This window comes from Barbus barbus (assembly GCF_936440315.1).
Source record: "Barbus barbus genome assembly, chromosome: 25".
Lineage (NCBI taxonomy): Eukaryota > Metazoa > Chordata > Actinopteri > Cypriniformes > Cyprinidae > Barbus > Barbus barbus.
The window spans coordinates 24,579,518-24,598,585 of NC_136753.1; the positions used below are offsets into that span (position 1 = coordinate 24,579,518).

General features: G+C 35.6%; 2 protein-coding genes across 3 annotated transcripts; one reads left to right on the forward strand and one right to left on the reverse strand.

Moving 5' to 3' along the window:
- The first annotated feature begins 30 nt into the window (after positions 1 to 30).
- On the forward strand, positions 31 to 14,088 carry stau1 (staufen double-stranded RNA binding protein 1). 2 transcript variants are annotated; one of them, XM_079378145.1, is made up of 15 exons: positions 31 to 225; positions 1,182 to 1,522; positions 2,573 to 2,694; positions 2,783 to 2,963; positions 4,752 to 4,902; positions 5,035 to 5,206; positions 5,348 to 5,443; positions 5,558 to 5,770; positions 6,861 to 7,004; positions 7,209 to 7,355; positions 8,111 to 8,186; positions 10,668 to 10,993; positions 11,077 to 11,199; positions 12,912 to 12,991; positions 13,196 to 14,088. In XM_079378145.1, the coding sequence occupies exons 2-15, from the start codon at positions 1,333 to 1,335 to the stop codon at positions 13,281 to 13,283; spliced, it is 2,109 nt and encodes a 702-aa protein (XP_079234271.1). In that variant the 5' UTR covers positions 31 to 225; positions 1,182 to 1,332; the 3' UTR covers positions 13,284 to 14,088. The 2 variants fall into 2 exon arrangements, with proteins under 2 accessions (XP_079234271.1, XP_079234272.1); XM_079378146.1 differs by having other exon boundaries at positions 10,671 to 10,993.
- A 490-nt stretch (positions 14,089 to 14,578) lies between these two features.
- On the reverse strand, positions 14,579 to 18,432 carry rdh20 (retinol dehydrogenase 20; the record flags this gene model as incomplete). The annotated part of the gene is made up of 5 exons (XM_079376807.1): positions 14,579 to 14,657; positions 14,826 to 14,957; positions 15,789 to 15,937; positions 16,055 to 16,153; positions 17,980 to 18,432. 5 exons carry the CDS (start codon positions 18,430 to 18,432, stop codon positions 14,579 to 14,581), a joined length of 912 nt encoding a protein of 303 aa, XP_079232933.1.
- Positions 18,433 to 19,068: the final 636 nt, after the last annotated feature.

Consider the following 19,068-nt stretch of genomic DNA (forward strand, 5'->3'; position numbering starts at 1 on the left):
TACCCCACAAATGACTGGCGTGATGTCATTTCCTGTCAGGGGCGGAAAATATCGGGCTATTCTCTTTAGTGTTTGCCCTGTCTACACTCACCCTCTCTACCTCGTCCCCGTATTTTCATGCTAAACCAGTCCAGAACCCCTTAAAACAGGACGAAACCGAACAGACACTACACTTTAACATCGTAACTCATGGAGTAAATCACAACCGGAGAGAAATAAACCGAGGTGAGCTTTATTCAGCCGGCGTTTGTGGAGATGCGCGAGCTGCTAGTGTGTTAGCTCGAGCCATTCATATTAATCTCAATGGATTTTATGGCATATTGACATAGCGGCTTTTCACGATAAACACGCATAACATTATAAAAATTGGGCTGATTCGGTTATGCCATGATTTTTATATTTATAGCTATAGTATGTGTATATCGCTGGCTTTGATACTTGTCTAAGGGTAGGAGGAGTCTTGACAGCTGATATCTATTTTTCTGTTCATATTTCCAGCTTGTGGTTCGTTTTTTCTTTTAAATGTAAAACAAAATCATTTGACACTGCATGCTGAAGTGCAGTAGGTCAGATAATATTGTACATACTAATTATGTTCAAACTGTGCTATTGTTCATTTGTGAAATAATCGGTTTAATCCAAATGCACTAACAGACGTTTTGCCATAACTTTTTTGCAAGGACGTCTTTTGATCTTGTGTTGTTAAACAGGTTTCCAGGAACTGTCAGTCAATAAGAGCTTGTTGCCATGTTTCTGTAATATGATGTTTTTCCATCATTACATTAACCCCATAAAGCATGTAGTCTTTATCATTTCTAAGGCTTTTGAATTATCGAAATGATCAAAACCTTGCTGCCCTAAGATATATGAACTAAAATAAGAATAACTTTTTATATTCTTAGTAATATTTCAAGACGAAAATTTACTGGACTAAAGAAACTTAGGTTTACTTAATTATCCATACATTATTGTTTTTAGGAAAATTCTATTAAAATGTTCCATCATGATTTTGAGGAAGAATTTTGTTTTATTTGTTCAGCTCTTCAATTGTATTGCATTGCATTATAGGTTCTGCCCACCACAATAAAAACTGCAGAGCTTTGATTAGCTTTTAATATTATCTTAATAAGACACATTATTGGGAGATAATTACAATCCTTTTCATTTTTCCTCGCTTGCAGGTAAAGCTTTGCAGTCATCCTTCATTCTACAAACCCTCACTGTGCCACTCTCTCTTTCATACAACCCTTCTTTGTGAAGTTCTCTTCCTATCTGACTGCAAAGTCTATACCTGGTCATTCAAACAACCAACCTTCCTACCAGCCAATCAGAATGTCACAGCTTCAGTTCCAGGCGCCTGGCAACCCTGCACCCACTGCCGCCCCTTTTCAGCTGGCCCCGCCCCAACCCGGGTTCAGCATTCCCTGCGCCTCTGCTCCTTTACCCTCAGAGAGTGCCAGTCACCCGCTCCGAAACTCCGCCCTGCCTTCCGCCTCTGCCACGCCCTTCTGCAACCCCACAGGTGGGTGATGCATTATATAGGACTTGACAGTTTGTACATTTGAAATATTCAATTATGCTCAGGCCATATAGAAATCTCATATGGAAAGTTTTTAGTGATATGTTTCAATTCAGCAATAAAACCTGACAACAATGGTTATAAAAACAGAATATCTCAAAATATGCTGGGGGCAAAAAACACTACCAATGCCAAAATTTGGGGTCAGTAATTTATTATTATTTTTTTTTATTAATATTTTTATTCAACAAGAATGCATAACATTTATCAAATATGACAGTAATACAAAATATTTATATTTTAAATAAATCCTTTTTTTTTTCTGTTCACCAAAAATATTAAGCTGCACAAATGTTCTTTTAATATCAGTAAGAAAAATTGACAATAAAATCCGATAACAGTGGTATAAAAATTGTCTTTTTATCTCAAACATGCGGAAAAAATGAATGCTACTGGTCAAAAGTTTGGGATTGGTATGTTTTGTTTTTTTCCAGCCAGGATGCATATTATTAATTAAAAGTAGTGGTAAAGATATTTATAATAGCACATTTTTCTTCTATTTTAAATAAACACTGTAGCAGTAAATATATATATATATATATATATATATATATATATATAATAATATTTCTATTTAAAATGAACCTTTTTAACTTAATGTTCATTAAAATATTAAGCAGCACAAGTGTTGTCAATATTGATGGTAATGTTTTTTGAGCAGCAAATCAGCATATTAGAATGATTTCTGAAGGATCATGTGACACTGAAGACTGGAGTAATGATGCTGAAAATTCAGCTTTGCCATCAGAGGAATACATTACATTTTAAAATATATTAAAATAGAAAATGGGTCTTTAATGTATTTTTTTTTATCAAAATAAATGCAGCCTTGGTGAGCATACATGACTTTCTCAAAAACAAAAGTTACTGACCCTAAACTTTTGAACAATCTGGACCTGGTTATGGCCTGATAGCAAGTAATTTATTGGACTGGAAGAGTTTTAAAATGTTTCCTTCTTGATTTAGGCATAATCTTTTAATGTTGTCCTCTAGTATCTAACATGGCAAACCCTAAAGAGAAGACCCCTATGTGTTTGGTAAATGAGTTAGCCCGTTACAATAAGATCCAACCTGAATACAAGCTACTCAGTGAACAAGGACCAGCCCACTCCAAGGTAAGACTTGACGCTTTACTTTATACACAAACACACAAAAGTGTCTCCTCCCACCTGCCTGAACATTCTGATGGTGTGTGTTGGTCAGATTTTCTCAGTGCGGTTAACTCTGGGGGATCAGCACTGGGATGCAGAGGGGACCAGTATCAAAAAAGCCCAGCACTCAGCAGCAACATGTGCTCTCGCCCAAAACACTCTCCCCAAACCCAGTCACAGAAGCCCCCGCCACCCAGGCAAGAACCCAGGTGGGATCTACAAGGGCTCAGAGTGTACGTCCAATTTTTACCTTTATCATCTTATTAAAAAAAAATGTTCTCATCCCCACATTATCAAAATTTAATTGTATGAAAGCTTGTTTCCACCACAGAATAAAAATAATCTCACAATTCATGTTTTATTAAACACAATTCTTATTTTACATAAGTGTTTATCTTGCAATTCTGACTTTTCTGCAATTGCAAGGAAAAAAGTTAGAATTGTGAGAGAGAACCTTGCAATTGAAAGAAAAATGCCCAAATTGTGAAATAAAATCACAACCTTTTTTTTTTTTTTAATTCAATGGCAGAACCTGGATTTTGTAGAATAGGGCAGTCGAACCCTAAAAAGGCAAAAAGTATTGTAAAAAGTGTGTGCTGTAGCGAAGGGGTAGCTAGTGTCATGCAGAGTTGAGCTCCAGCCCTAATCAAACACACCTGAACCTTCTAACAAAGGTGTTCAGTGAAAATTGAAAATTACAGGCAGGTGTGTTGGAGCAGGGTTGCAACTGAACTATCCAGAAACAGCATTTGCTTCAACTGCTTTTAAAACTTGAGTCACATGAATTACTTTCATACATGGTGAGTATGAGATTTTTAAATTTTGGTTGAACTGTTCCTTTAAACTTAAAAATAAAAATTTATCTTTCCACCTATTTTAACTTTGAGTATCTGTTGGGGCTCATTTGTCTTTATGATGTAGTGTACAGTATATCATAGTTTGTTTTTTGCATTTATAGTACTGTTCAAATGCTTGGTAAAAAGAAATTCGTATTTTTATTTAGCAAGGACATGTTAAATTTATCAAAAGTGATAGTAAAGACATTTACAGGGTTACAGAGGATTTTTAGGTGACACTTTACACTAAGTTTTCATTTGCTAACTTAAATACATTAGTTAACATAAACTAACAATGAGAAATACTTTAAAAAGCATTAATTAGGCCTAATCAATGTTAATTTGTGACCCTGGACCACAAAACCAGTATTAAGTCGCTGGGGTATATTTGTAGAAATGGCCAAAAATACATTGTACGGGTCAACATTATTGATTTTTATTTTATGCCAAAAATCATTAGGATGTTAAGTAAGGATCATGTTCCATGAAGATGTTTTGTACATTTCCTACTGTAAGTATATCAAAACTTAATTTTTTATCAGTAATATGCATTGCTAAGAACTTCATCTGGACAACTTTAAAGGAGATTTTCTCAATATTTAGATTTTTTTTTTTGCACCCTCAGATTCCAGATTTTCAAATAGTTGCATCTCGGCCAAATATTGTCCTATCCTAACAACCCATACGCCAATGGAAAGATTATTTATTCAGCTTTCAGATGATGTATACATCTCAATTTCCAAAAAGTGACCCTTATGACTGCTTTTGTGTTCCAGTGTCACATTTGAACATTTACTTCTACATTATTAAAATCAAAAGGTGTACATGGTGTTATTTAATGTACTCGAGCTAAAATGAACTGACAATGATCAGTTATGTTTTTATTATCTAACAGAGGTTAATAAATGCAAATGTTTTGCTCACTGGGTTAGCATTGATAATAGGAAATGTCTCTTGAGCACCAAATTAGCATATTAAAATGATTTCTGAAGGATCATATGACACTGAAGACTAATGATGCTGAAAATTCAGCTTTTGATCACACAAATAAATTACATATTAAAACAGAAAAAGGCTACTTTAAACTGCAATAATATTTTACAATATTAATGTGTTTACAGTATTAGGTTGAACCTCTTGGATATTAGTGTAATCAGCTGTTTGACATGGTTCTCTCTCATGCAGATAATGTAACCCACACTGTGGAGCTTAATGCACTTTGTATGAAGTTGGGCAAGAAGCCCATCTACAAACCTATAGATGCCTACCAGGGGATGAGACCAGCATTCAACTACAACATCAGAGCACCAGGCCCTTATGCACGCTCCATGCAGCAGTATGCACTCTCTCTTTTAATCTATTCCTTTTGCTCACTGAATGATGCACAGTAGAGATTTTGGCTGATATGAGAGTGACTAAATGTGATGGATTATATTATAGACTGTTTTGCTTTTCTTTTCTTGATCAGTTATTACTACCCATTTCCTCCTGTGGGGCCAGTACTGTATCATATGGAGCTGTCTATCGGTGGACAACAATTCCACGGCAAGGGCCGCACGCGTCAAGCAGCCAAACATGACGCTGCGGCTAAAGCTATCAAAGATCTGCAGAAAGAACCAATAATGCAGCAACTAGCTGAGGTGAGCCCTCATACTACTAACATGGTAAATGGGCTATCAGTAGATTAAATTTTGAACTTAGACTAGAAAATACAAGCAAAATACATTTATCTAATCTGTATTAAATCTTGACTGAAAATACATGTCATGTTTATTCTGTAGATGAACGAAGAGCCAGTACAAGAAAACCTTAACAAATCAGAGATCAGCCAAGTGTTTGAGATTGCACTGAAGCGCAACATGCCTGTGAATTTTGAGGTGTGTCGTGATCCCATCATGCATAGGTTACAAGTATATAAAAATGCACATAATTAAGCAAAAATATTTTGGAACAATTGTCGACTTTTCTTTAACTGTTCTCACTATATACAGGTGCTAAAAGAGACTGGGCCTCCCCACATGAAGAGTTTTGTGGTGAAGGTAACTGTGGGCGAGTTTTCAGGGGAGGGTGAAGGCAAAAGCAAAAAGATCGCCAAGAAACTAGCTGCCATCGCTGTCCTGGAGGAGCTCCACAAACTGCCTCAACTACCGGTCACTGACAAGATACCACTACGTATTAAAAAGAAAAGCAAGTCCATTATTAAGGTAGAAGATGACTTAGACGGGCTGGGTTAGTTTGATGGCTAGAGTGTTATACTGATTCAAAAATAATAGTAATAGTTCAGCATGGGAAGTTAATCATCTTTTTTAGTGATTGCATTCATTATATCTCATTTAGCGGTTACATAATTGTGCTGGATTAGCCAGTTAGCAAACATAGTCATTTTGCTTTGTTTTAGTACAAAATCTAGCAAATGCCTTGATGGATAATTCATTGGATGAATAATTCATTGTCTTTTCTTTTTATATATATATTTAAGTATTATTTAAATATGATTTTGTGTAAATTTTTGTTATAAAGTGTTCATTTTGTGTACATATAATTTGTTATCATTGTATTGTTTATATTGTCAATATATTCTGCTCTGTATACTACTGTTCAATAGTTTAGGGTCAGTATGATTATTTTCTAACGTTTTTGAAAAAAGTCTTTAAAAATACAGTAAAAAGTAATATATATATTTTTTTTTTACCATTTAAACTTTTTTTTTTTTTTTTTTCATTTTAAAATGTAATATATTCCTGTGATGGCAAAGCTGAATTTTCACCTTTCAGTGTCACATGATCCTTCAGAAATCATTCTAATATGCTAATTTGATGCACAAGAAACTTATTATTATTATTATTATTATTATTATGAATTTCAAAAACATTTGTCGCTTAATATTTTTGTAGAAACTGTGATACTTTTTTTTTAGGATTCTTTGATGCAAAGTACCAAAGGGCAACTTTTTGTTTATGAATTTAATGCACCATTGCTAAATAATTTTTTTTTATTATTATTATTTATTAATTTATTTAAAGTCTTACTGACCCCAAACTTTTGAAATGTAGTGTATATAGAGGTGAATTCCTTTTAATATCAAGGCAAGCTTGACAGTGTAATGGAAATATTTATAACTTAAGTAATGGAAATGAGTGATGAGACCAACACAGACACTGGCTGTCTTTTTTTTTTTTTTTTTTCATTTAATGTCAAATTACTCCTTTCATCAGATTCTCAATCTAAATGCACTGATGAAGTGTTTTAATGTTTGTTTTTTTTCTTCTTAATGAATCTTGCCACTGCTCTCAGCTGCAGACCAGCCCTGAGTACGGTCAGGGCATGAACCCCATTAGCAGACTGGCTCAGATCCAGCAGGCTAAGAAAGAAAAAGAGCCTGAGTACACTTTAGTGACGGAGAGAGGACTGCCTCGACGCAGGGAGTTTGTCATGCAGGTACTCCATCAGAGAGAAAACTGTTCTCTGACTCAGCATTTTTATAATGGATCAGTGCACATTTTGTGTGAAGGCCATACTCTTCTTCTGCCCACCATTTTAGCGTACAACCTGCAAAATTGCTTCTTGTCAAAAATGTTCCCTGAAAAAATAATGCGCAACCCACCCGCCCCCCCCTTGCTTTCTGTTTTTCCTCTCACTCAGGTGTCAGTTGCAAGTCAGAATGCAGAGGGAATGGGACCGAGTAAAAAAGTGGCCAAGCGAAATGCAGCCGAGAAGATGCTGGAGCTTCTGGGCTTCAAAGTGCCTCAGCCACAACCACCCAAACCGGCACTGAAAACGGACGAGAAGGTGAGTGCCTGCTTATTAACCGCTTTATTACTTTGTTTTTAAAACATGTTGGAATCAGTTTCAGGAGTTTTAAAACTGGGGTCCAGGGCTGCAAGGGACTGATAGGGGGCTGTCAAAGTTAAGGTGTGCACTTAATTAATTAATGCAACATATTTAATGTAATGTGTGTGGGGTTAAAAAAAATAAAAATAAAAAATTAATATACATTCACCAAATTTGATGCTGTATAATATTACAATTTCAGCTTTGTATATAAGGGTCAGATTTTTAATTTATTTTAAATTTTATTTATAAAAGTTTTGATTACAGAACAAATTTTTTAACAATGAGCAACTAAAACAATGGGAATATAGTTTAGTGTAAAAAAAAATATTTTCTAGATAAGTTTTAAAAAAAAAAGTATAAGAAAAATATTTAGTATAACAATATAAAAGGCAAGTATTTAATTTGGAAAAGAATGAATAACCTATGTTGTATTTTATAACGTTGCACCTGATAATTTTATCACCCAGCAGAAATAATTTTCGAAAAAAATGGAAAATATTTAATTCCTGTCTGTTTTTGGAAGGGGATTCATCATTAGGGGAACCTTGTATTTTGGACAATTTGGCATCAAAATGTTTGTTCATCAAAAGAGGAACATCTACTAATTTTCATGTTGTTCCAAATCTTCCAAAATTACATTTCCAAGATACATTCCAAGAATCAATAATTTGCATTTGTAAACAGTTATAAACTTATTTATCTTTGTAAAGGCACCTGCTAAGAAACCTGGAGATGGACGTAAAGTGACCTTCTTTGAGCCGGGCTCTGTGGAGAAGGCTGGTATTGGTATGTGTTTTGTAGTCAAGTTTTCATATTCGGGTTTCCACGGGTCTTAAAAAGTCTTAAATTTAGTTCTATCAAATTTATGGCCTTAAAAAGTCTTCAGTTGTGCAAGAAAGTCTTAATTATGATTTCAAGAGGTCTTAAATTTGGGGACGGACAGACCAGGATTGCGATATGACTGAATGTGACGATAAAACTTCAAAAGGCTATGATTTCATTAAACTTGAGTGCTGCAAGTCAGGTGCTGCACTGCTGTGTGTTCTGCCCTTATTGCGAAAATAATTTAATTTTTACCAAACGTGCCACCTGCTGGCATATAATGAATGAGCATTTTCAATAAAACTTGTTTTGTTCAGAGTTCAGACCAATGCAAAAATCGACCCATGTTTTTACCCTGCAAACACGCAGAGCTTTGAAAGTGAACTGGTGGATCGATAAGACAATGCATTATAAAAATCTAGAATTTAGAATGATCACAATTCAAGATATGGGGCAGAAAATGTATATAATTATATCATTTCATATAGTAAATCTCACGAAGAGTGACCTTTTTTTTTCCTCAAAGTCAGCATGATTACAAATGTGATATTGATTTTATACAACAGTTCAATAAAGAAGTTAATATTAAGAGACTTACATTTTAGACACCATATGTTCTGCATAGATGCAAACTCCTCACCTTTAGGTGACAACTGGTCTTAGAAAAGGTAGACTAGTCTTATTTGTATTGGAAAAGTAAGTCTGATAACCACTTGGGCAACTGCTAGTAAGTTTTGTATAGTATTTTCTTTATTCTTTACTAAACTATGTCTAAAAAGGGTAATATTTTATGCATTACACATGTCTGAGATGTGGACACAGTGAAGAGAAAGAGGGCAAACATTTAGCATTTTAGGTCAGAATTGCTGTCTAATCGGGCAATATTGTAGCCATTATTTTATTGTAGCCAATAAAATATCTATTCAGTCTTGATTTTTGTAAAATGTTGCAACAAGATATTTTTGTTTTTGTTTTTTTTGTCAAATTACAGTTTTGGACATAAGGTAATAAAAAATATTTAAAATAGTAAAAAGTAAAGAGTGTAAAGACCATCGACTCCACCGGGCTAGGACACCGGCAAAGGATATAGGTATCGCTTTTTATTTTTATTTTATTTTGTTTTTTTCCTTTTATATGTTTACTATTGAAATGTTGTTGTATGCATTTGTCAATTTTATTTAATTTCTGTATTTTCTTAAATGGGTGTGTATAGAGTATTTACAGAGTGTTAACTTTTAGTTTTAGTTTTTCTTATTTGTAAGTCGCTTTGGATAAAAGCGTCTGCTAAATTAGTAAAAGTAAAAAAAAAATACCTTAAAGTAACTACAAATGAGCATGAAAAACCAAAATCTTTAAGAAAAAATTCCATGTGGAGCATGCCCCTGGTTCTCACCTTTTTTCCCCCCTTACCTGTTTGCATCTGGTCCTGTTTTTGCTCCATTTCTCCAACAAAAATCGTTCAAAACACAGCCACAGCACTGTTTTGTGTCTCTGAGCAACATGAAGGTCTTTCATGAATCAACCATTTAAATGATTCGCTTCAATCGCAATGACTCACTTAACAGTGACGTGCTGCCACCTACTGACAGATTTAAGGTACCTTTTCATTTTTTAAAAAATAATTTAAAACATCAGTTTTCATTGTTTTATGTTTAAAATATCAAAACATTATTTATGCATTTGTAACTGCAGGTTAAAGTATTCCATGTCCCTCAGAGCTGCATTAAACCATGTGTTAATGCATCTAAATGCCACTTCTAATGCAGCTTCTGTGTCTCCTCTGCATTGCAAAGATACATTTTGTTGATACTGATTTAATTTAGTTTGGTAACAGCCCAAATGCAAGAATTTGATTCAAAAGATGGTGCACACTTTTAGAAAAAAATGGCTTAAAGGTAAAAATGCCCATAAAACATGTTGGACATGATTAATTTCTATCACTGCTGTGAACTGACCACATAGAATATGAAGAATATCAAACAAATTCAAGAGTCAGCTGTCAGCACAATTAGAGATGAGATATAAGCACAATAACAATAAATCAGCACATTATCGATAAAATCTCAAATTATCGATCACTTTTTTTCAATGTCGCACACCCCTAATTTGTTATTTAATTGATTTAATAATTTATTGATGATAATTGTTCAAATTAATAATTCTTAATACTTTTGACTCATCCATTTTCTTAATGGTTTAAAGGCTGAAATGTAAAGTTTACCATTTTATAAAACTTTGTTTTTGTGAAAACTTGTATCTGAACTGTAAATTATGCTTTTTACAGTAATTTGACAGTTTAATATGGTACTATAGACATTGCCCTACCCCGCTCATATGGTAAAAGGTCTTAAATTTGAGCTTAAAAATCCTGCAGAAACCCTGTGTCATAAATATCACATTCACATGAATGTTGTCTCATGCAATTGATTCCTGTGTTTCTCAAAGTAGTCAATAAGGAGGAGGATTTCAGAGTTCCCTTCCTCATCCATCAGCAGCTTCCTGCTGGCATTTTACCCATGGTGCCTGAGGTGGCACAGGCAGTTGGTGCCAACCAGGGACTCCATGCCAAAGACTACGGTCGCACAGCTGCCCCCAACCCAGCCAAGGCCATAGTTACGGCCATGATTGCCAATGAGCTGCTGTACGCCGGGACATCCCCAACCGCGGAGGGTATACTGAAGACAAACAACAGCTTGGCACACAGACCCCACGGACCCCTTACCAGACCATCCGAACAGCTTGGCTACCTGGCCACTGTACAGGGCTTACAGGTATTTAATCTAACAGTGAACGTACACTTATCCACCCCAGTGATGTTGCTCAACCAGTCGGTACCTTTTTGTTTTTTCTACAGGTTGAATACAAAGACTTTCCCAAAAATAACAAGAATGAGTTTGTGTCTCTGATCAACTGCTCCTCTCAGCCCCCTCTCATCAGCCATGGCATTGGCAAGGATGTGGAGTCCTGCCATGACATGGTAAGTTGAATATTATTATTATTAATAATAATAATAACATATTTACCGTGTTATGCCGTATATATTTTTTCTTAAAAAAAAAAAAAAATTCAGCAAGGATGCATTAAATGGATCAAAGTGGTAATATAAAGATACATTTAAAATGTTCTTTTGAAATTTCTTTTCATCGAATCCTAAATTTTTTTTATCCGTTTTCACAAAAGTATTAAGCAGTTTTAAACATTGATACTAATAAGAAAGTTTCTTCTGAAGAATCTTGTGCAGCGTTATTTTAGTGTCATTGAGATACTATAATAGATTTTGTTAAATTGAATTGAAAGTTTTTTTTTTTCTGTGCACATTTGACACATTTGTTAGTTTTTGTTGTTTTTAAATGTCTTAATTTTTATTTTTCAGTTTTAGTCATTAGTAAATAGAAACTGAGTTTGTGTTTTATATTTCAGTTAATATATGATTGTGACACTGAAGAATGGAGTAATGGCTTCTGAAAATTCAGCTTTGCATTCACAGGAATAAATGACATTTTAAAATATATTAAAATAGAACATAGGTTTTAAATTACAATAATATGTCAGAATGTTAATGTTTTTTGTGTGTGTATACCTATGATATACAGTGGGGATCGAAAGTTTGGGAACCCCTTGCAGAATCTGTGAAAATGTGGATAATTTTATCAAAATAAGAGAGATCTTACAAAATGCATGTTATTTTTTATTTAGTGCTGTCCTGAGTAAGATATTTTCCATAAAAGATGTTTACATATAGTCCACAAGACAAAAAAATAGCTGAAATTATTAAAATAACCACATTCAAAAGTTTGGGTATCAGGTTACATTTCCAAACATTCATTTTGCCATTAATTGTAATAATCCAGTGAGATTTTAGTTTGCACAAGGAGTCTGACAACAGCCAGAGCTGCACACAGAGATCTGATCTCGTCATCATCTTCAGTGACATGAAGAAACCGAACAAACTGAGACAGACTAAATCCAAAAGAACTGTGGCAACGTCTACAAGATGCTTCAAGAAAGTGAAGTGACGTGTGGCCAAGTATGGTGACCCATACTCTGAATTCGTGCTCTGCATTGCACCCATACAGCAGTGAACACACACACACCGTAAACACACACCCGGAGGAGTGGGCAGCCAATGCTTCGGCGCCCGGGGAGCAGTTGGGGGTTCGGTGCCTTGCTCAAGGGTCTCACCTCAGTCGTGGTATTGAGGGTGGAGAGAGCGCTGGTTATTCACTTCCCCCACGACAATTCCTGCCAGACCTGAGCCTCTAACCCGAGACCTTCGGGTCACAAGTCTGACACTATCCATTAGGCCACGACTGCCCCCTAACCAGAAACCAACCTACAAAACTACAGTACTGTTAAACGTCTTAGGCGCTTGCGTAAAAATACTGTAAGATGAGGATGCTGTCAAAAATAATTCCATAAATAGAATTTCTTTATCAATTAACTTCTATTAACTAAATTAAATCAACATTTGGTGTGAGCATCCTTTGTGTTTAAAGCAGCTTTTGCCCTAGGCATAGTTTTTCAGGTAGCTTTGCAGGTAGGTATCTTGAAGCATCTTGGAGACATTGCCACAGTTCTTCTGGATTTAGTCTGTCTTAGTTTGTTCTGTTTCTTCATGTCATTATAGACCGTGTATGCATGTATCAACTTGTGTCCTGTTTACTGCAATGTGTTTTTGTCTCTTAACAGGCTGCTCTGAACATCCTGAAGCTCCTGTCAGAACTTGACCAGCAGTCCAATGAGCGCACAGCTAATGGACCAATGACGGGGTCAGTCTCAAATGTTAAAAAGGGTCTTATTAATTTTACAATATGATACCATACATGGACTTAAGGTGCCTTTCAAAGTCACTTAAAAAATTTTAGTTTGTGTAAGTGGCAGTTTTTTAATGCACATAGCTAAAGATAGAGCTGATAAGAGTCGGGCAACTGCATACATTGCAACTTATTTCTCACGTGTCTCCCTCTCCATAGATGCAACAAACAAGACCTTGAGGGTGATGCATTATTAAAACCGGCTAACTCAAGCACCATCGGAAAGCCTCTGGATGGCACAGTGTAGAATTGACTTTGATTGGTCGTTTTATTTGCGAAACACTAGAGAAAAGTCAGAAGCAGAGTTTTGATTGGTTGTTCGAAAAGGCCTTTTGAGTAATTCTTAATAGATCTTAGATTTAAAAAAGTGAATATTCAAAACACAGTTAAACAAGGTCAAGAGATGTCGATGTTGTTCAGTCGTTCACACGCAGTGATGCATTTTTAAACGCTAAGGCTTTGGAAAAGTCGCCTCATCATATCCAGTGAAGTGGTGGTTTTGTTTTCGTTGTTAAATTGTAAAACGATTATAGTGAAGTTTGACTTGAGTAGATTGGCTTTTCTTCGTTGCTCCAAGGACATCATGTTTTCAATGTCATGATTTTTTGTTCTCGCTTTTATTTTTCGTTATTTTTAACGTTGTATTATAGGAACCCAGCGAGTTGGGTTGTTGTGTTAGCGCTGTTGTGAAGTGCAGTATAAAACCCCATTGAAGGATATGATGAAGCTCTCAAACATGTCTCTGCTGTGGTGGTTTTTCTCCAGTGCTTTTTGAGTTACAATGACGACCATAACACACACAATTTTTTTTTATTTCATCTACATTTTCATGTAGGTCTGGGAAAGTGTGTGCTGGTGTTTTTTGTTGCGTGTATGGAAGCGAGTGAGTGAATGTTTGTTTCAAGCACGATAATCTTCAGTCGTATCAGTTAAACTGATGCATTCTCCTATCAGTGTTGACCCCGCCCATCTCTCTACCTTGCATCCTGTTTTCCTCATGGAATGTGAGTAAAAATGGTGCCTCTTGCACAAATAAAAACATTGTGTGTGTGTGTGTGCTTTACATACTCATTTCAGGGATTCCACAGTTATGGAAAACCGGTAAATAAGGGAAAATGGACTTAATATAATGAAAATAGCCTTTTTTTGTAGTGAATAAGATTATATTGTAGTAGTTTTCTAAAGGGAATAAACTATTTTTTAATTTAAAATATTAATATTACATATTGGAATGTATTATAATAAATCATTTTTATATTTATATAAAAATTATATTTAGGTGACAAAAACACCTGTAGACATTGAAGTTAAATTATATACATATTGGACATATTACATAATATTTAAATATAATTTAGAATATACCCATTTCACTTCAAACATTGATTTACCCAAACATCCATAATATAAACTAAGTAACATAACATTAAAAAGAATTTCACACATTAGTTGCTGCAGCTGTTCAAAAAAAGACCAGTCAGATCTGTAGCATTCCAGATGTTTAAACAGCCTTTATGACACCATTAGCTGCTCTTTTCTTCCTCATGGTCTTAGTGAATGGGTACACTTGTCTAAACCCAGAAAGCGACATGTCACTGCATTGGATTCCCATGGAAACAGACTGCAAAGGCAAGATGTCAGTTAAGTGAACATTTAATGTGTAATGAGGCATTATAAAAACAGTATGAATATGTGTGGTGCCATAAATGAGGCAGAATTATTTACTGTGGTGCCAATGTGAATGAAAATAAGAGTTAAGCCAAGCATGTCGATGTTAGTGTGCACTCACGCTCTGGCCAGGAAGGGCAGGTAGGTCAGTCTGGGGATGCACGCTAGTGGCTGGTCTGTGAGAATGGCGTTCATGGCCTGCTGTACGCAGTGTAAGGGCTGCAGTGGAGGCAGGACCAGTTCAGTCTCTTCCCTGCAGGAGCAGAGAAACAACGAGTAAAGTACTAACAAGGATTACTTACTGCAATTTACTCTTAGAAATCAGCAGAACGTTTTTCAACAATTATAAAAAATGTTTTTGAGCAGCAAATCAGCATATTATAATGATTTCTGAAGGATCATGTGACACTGAAGACTGGAGTAATGATGCTGAAAATTCAGCTTTGCATCACAGAAATAAATTACATTTTAAAATGTGTGACCCTGGACCACAAAACCAGTCTTAAATCGCTGGGGTATATTTGTAGCAATCGCCAAAAATAGACTGTATGGGTCAACAATTTTTATTTTTATTTTATGCCAAAAATCATCAGGGTATTAAGTAAAGATCGTGTTCCATGAAGATATTTTGTAAATTTCCTACTGTAAATATATAAAAACGTAATGTTTGATCAGTAATATGTATTGCTAAGAACTTCATTTGGACAACTTTAAAGGCGATTTTCTCAATATTTAGATTTTTTTCAAATAGTCGTATCTCGTCCTAATATTGTCCTATCCTAACAAACCATACATCAAGGGAAAGATTATTTATTCAGCTTTCCGATGTATATATCTCAATTTCACAAAATGTACCCTTATGACTGGTTATGTGGTCCAGGGTCACACATATTAAAAGAGAAGACGTAATTAAAATTGTAATAACATTTTACAACATTACTGTTTCTAGTGTACTTTTGATCACATAAATGCAACCTTTGTTGAGCACAAGAGACTTTTCAAAAACATAAACTCTCACCGACACCAAAATTTCAAACATAGTGTATAGAAATTTTATTTGTTTTCTTTATTTCAATTTCCTGACCTAGTTCTGCTGTCCTCAAATATGCCACTGTCCACAATATAAGGACACACAAGAGTGGTCTTCACTCCATCCATGTCCTCTTCTGTCAACAGTTCATGGGCCAGAGACTCATGAAACCCCACTGCTGCAAACTTACTGGCACAGTAGTCCTAAAATTCACACATTAAGACATCAGTAGTTTAAAATGGAATCAGGAATAAATCACACACTTTAAAGGTGGGTTTATTTTTACTCGGTTGCTAATACACCCAGTCTATATATCTCACCTCTACACAGGCTGTGCTGAAGAGGCCAAAGACACTGGCTATAGTGATGATGTGGCCATGATTTTTGGCCTTCATCTGGGGGAGGAACGCCTTGACGGTCTACATGCAGACAAACAAAATCAAGTAGTTTTATGTACATTAGGTATACACTTAAACACATAGATTACCTTAAACTTCTGGCTTCTAACCCTGCATGCACTTAATTTTTCTGTGGATCAAACCTGAGAATTCTATAAAAATCTTCATGCAGCTCTATGAAAAGTAACAGTACATAAAGTATTCAACATTACCTATTCACATTCCATGTTGTCTGAAAACAAACAATAGCTTTGTGTGAGGAAGAGATTGAAATTTAAGTCGTATTTCGATGATAATCTTACCCAAAGTTCTGAAATCTCATTTGGTTCAGTTAGGAATGAGCTTTCTCACGTTCAGTCATGTCACAACCAAAGTCGTTCAAATGTGAATGTTATTTCAGAGCTTTGGCAGAGAGGTTTTTTTTTTTTTTTTGCATGCACATTCTTCCAAAATCATCAGATTTTGTGTTTCCCACACAAACATAACATAATTGGAATGGCATTTGGATAAATTGAGAACTTAAATGGAGACTTCATGGAGATAAATCAAATGATAAAATAAATCAAATAGCTTCCCAAAAGCTCATGTATTTTCACTTCCATGGATTCGATTCGATTCTCTGGGAACAAACACACTGAAAAAATGCAGATGCACTTTAAGCTGCCTTGGATGAAAATGTCTGTCTACTGAATACATATATAAATGCAAAGAACCATAGTATCCCCATCACTGGTTGGCATCCAGTGCACACATCAGCCCAATGCTAATAATGTGTCAAGACTGCTCAATGTGAGCATTAATCCACTTCATACGTGGTCACGGTTTATCTGCATTAAGCGGATCAAAGTGAGACTTTCACAGGGGAATAATATGTTTACATCAGAGAAGGCCTGTAAAGAAGGCTAAAGGGATAAAATCAGGTAATTCCCACATTATGTGTTCTATGCATGTCAAGTAATACAATGAAGGCAAAGTAGCATTATCTACATTTAAATGAGTATTACATGAATACATATTTACATGAATACAGAATGTAGCACACAACGTTCACATGCCATTTTACTGAATCTCATCGTTCTCATCTTATATGATTCATTAACGAGTCTTTGTTTTATTTGAGGCTATTTAAGCATCTTTATTTCTTGAGTCTATTGAGATGTTCAACAGATACAGTTCATGCATTCCCTGAGAGTTGAACCCATGAACTTAGTATTGCTAGAGGCATGCTCTACTGTTTGAACTTCATTAAAATGCCTGAAAAATAATTATTAAATTAGCTAAAAAGCACATATTCTTTTCAAAGTTTAGAAAACATTTTGAACACTTATGGGTGTATATTTGACTTTCTGGTTATCAAACAAAAACAAAAATACTGAACGGCTTTGGAGACATTTAGCCTTACATTCACCTTAATAATGGATTTGTTTCTTACAAACGCTTAGCATTTCACTTCACAAGACATTCATTTATGTGCTGGAGTCGTTTGGATTACTTGTGGATTATTGTTGTGTTTTTATTAGCAGTTTAGACTCTCATTTTGACGGCACCCATTCACTGCAGAGGATCCACTGGTGAGCAAGTGATGTAATGCTAAATTTATACTTATCTGTTCTGATAAAGAAACAAACACATCTAATTCTTGGATGGCCAGAGGGTAAGTACATTTTCAGCAATTTTTCTTCTTTGGGTGAACTATTCCTTTAATGTGATGCACTACATGTGAACTTCCAAAAATACTCTAAAATTCACATTGGAACCAGTAAAAACAATTAAAAAAATGTCTAGCCTTTATAATTTGTTTGAACTTTGAAGATATCATTTCTGATATGTTATTTCAAACTTCTTACCCAGAAGAGAGCATGGCAGTTTACTTTCAGAGTCCTCTCCACCATGGCATCAGGACAGTCCAGGAGTCTCTCACCGGCCAGGACCTCGGCATTGTTCACCAAGTAGGTCACATTTCTTCCCACATCCTTCCGTACTTGGTCGGCTGTGTGGTACACTTGTTCCCGGTTTGTCACATCCACCGTGTACACGTGTGCCTGGCCCCCTTGCGCCCTCACTAGCTTTGCTGTCTCCTCATTAGTTTCTCCGTTGATGTCCCACAGCACCACTTCTGCACCGTGCTTCGAAAACTCCAGGGCGAAAAGGCGGCCCAGGGCTCCTCCAGACCCGGTTATTAGAACCAACTCGCCGTCTATGGGCTTCGTACGTGGTCTCAGCACGATCTGCAGACAAGAGCACAGGATGAAGTACACTACATCCAGAAGCATCATCTGTAAATCCATTAGGAAGATCATGGTGTTCATGTAGAGGTGTGTGTGAGTGAGACAGCCAAGCAGGTTGCACTGTTTCTGTACTAGCCATGCTATTCCCCTCAGAGGCTGTTTAAATATTCCTGCCCTCAGGATTAGGTGAAGATATTTGGGGCAACCAATTAAACTTCTTTTGCTGTGAGAATGAAAGGAGTACGGAGGCCATTTCAATGGTTTTGCGTTTTCTCGCAAATAAGGCTACTTTCCCTTGGGAAACTTTGCGTTCGTGACATTATAGCTTTTCATACAAGGTTTTCTTACATGCAGGGTTTCTCGGAAAACCTTTTAATACCACAAAAACATTGAAATATAATTTTAATTTTAGAAGGAAATACTTTACTGGAGTAGGCTAATCTATGGGTTTCTATATATTTATTTACAGTCTGATACAGAATCTGTGTAGCCTATGCCACCATTGTTCAAAATTTAAATCGATGCAATATTTTCAATCAAAATATAAACCTTCACAAACAATGAATTTCTCACTAAAGCCGTTTCACATGTTTATAGTCCTAGCAAGTAATCAACTCGCCACATAAATAATGGAGAATTAGGCTTTTGAGCTCCCTAAACCACAAAAACAATCCATACAGTGGATATTCGTAAACCACAAATATTAGT

Coding starts and splice junctions, on each gene's coding strand:
- stau1 (XM_079378145.1), top strand. CDS start 1,333: ATGTCACAGCTTCAGTTCCAGGCGCCTGGCAACCCTGCACCCACTGCC. Junction 4,903..5,034: donor TATGCACGCTCCATGCAGCA/GTATGCACTCTC, acceptor TTTCTTGATCAG/TTATTACTACCCATTTCCTC. Junction 5,771..6,860: donor AAAGCAAGTCCATTATTAAG/GTAGAAGATGAC, acceptor CACTGCTCTCAG/CTGCAGACCAGCCCTGAGTA.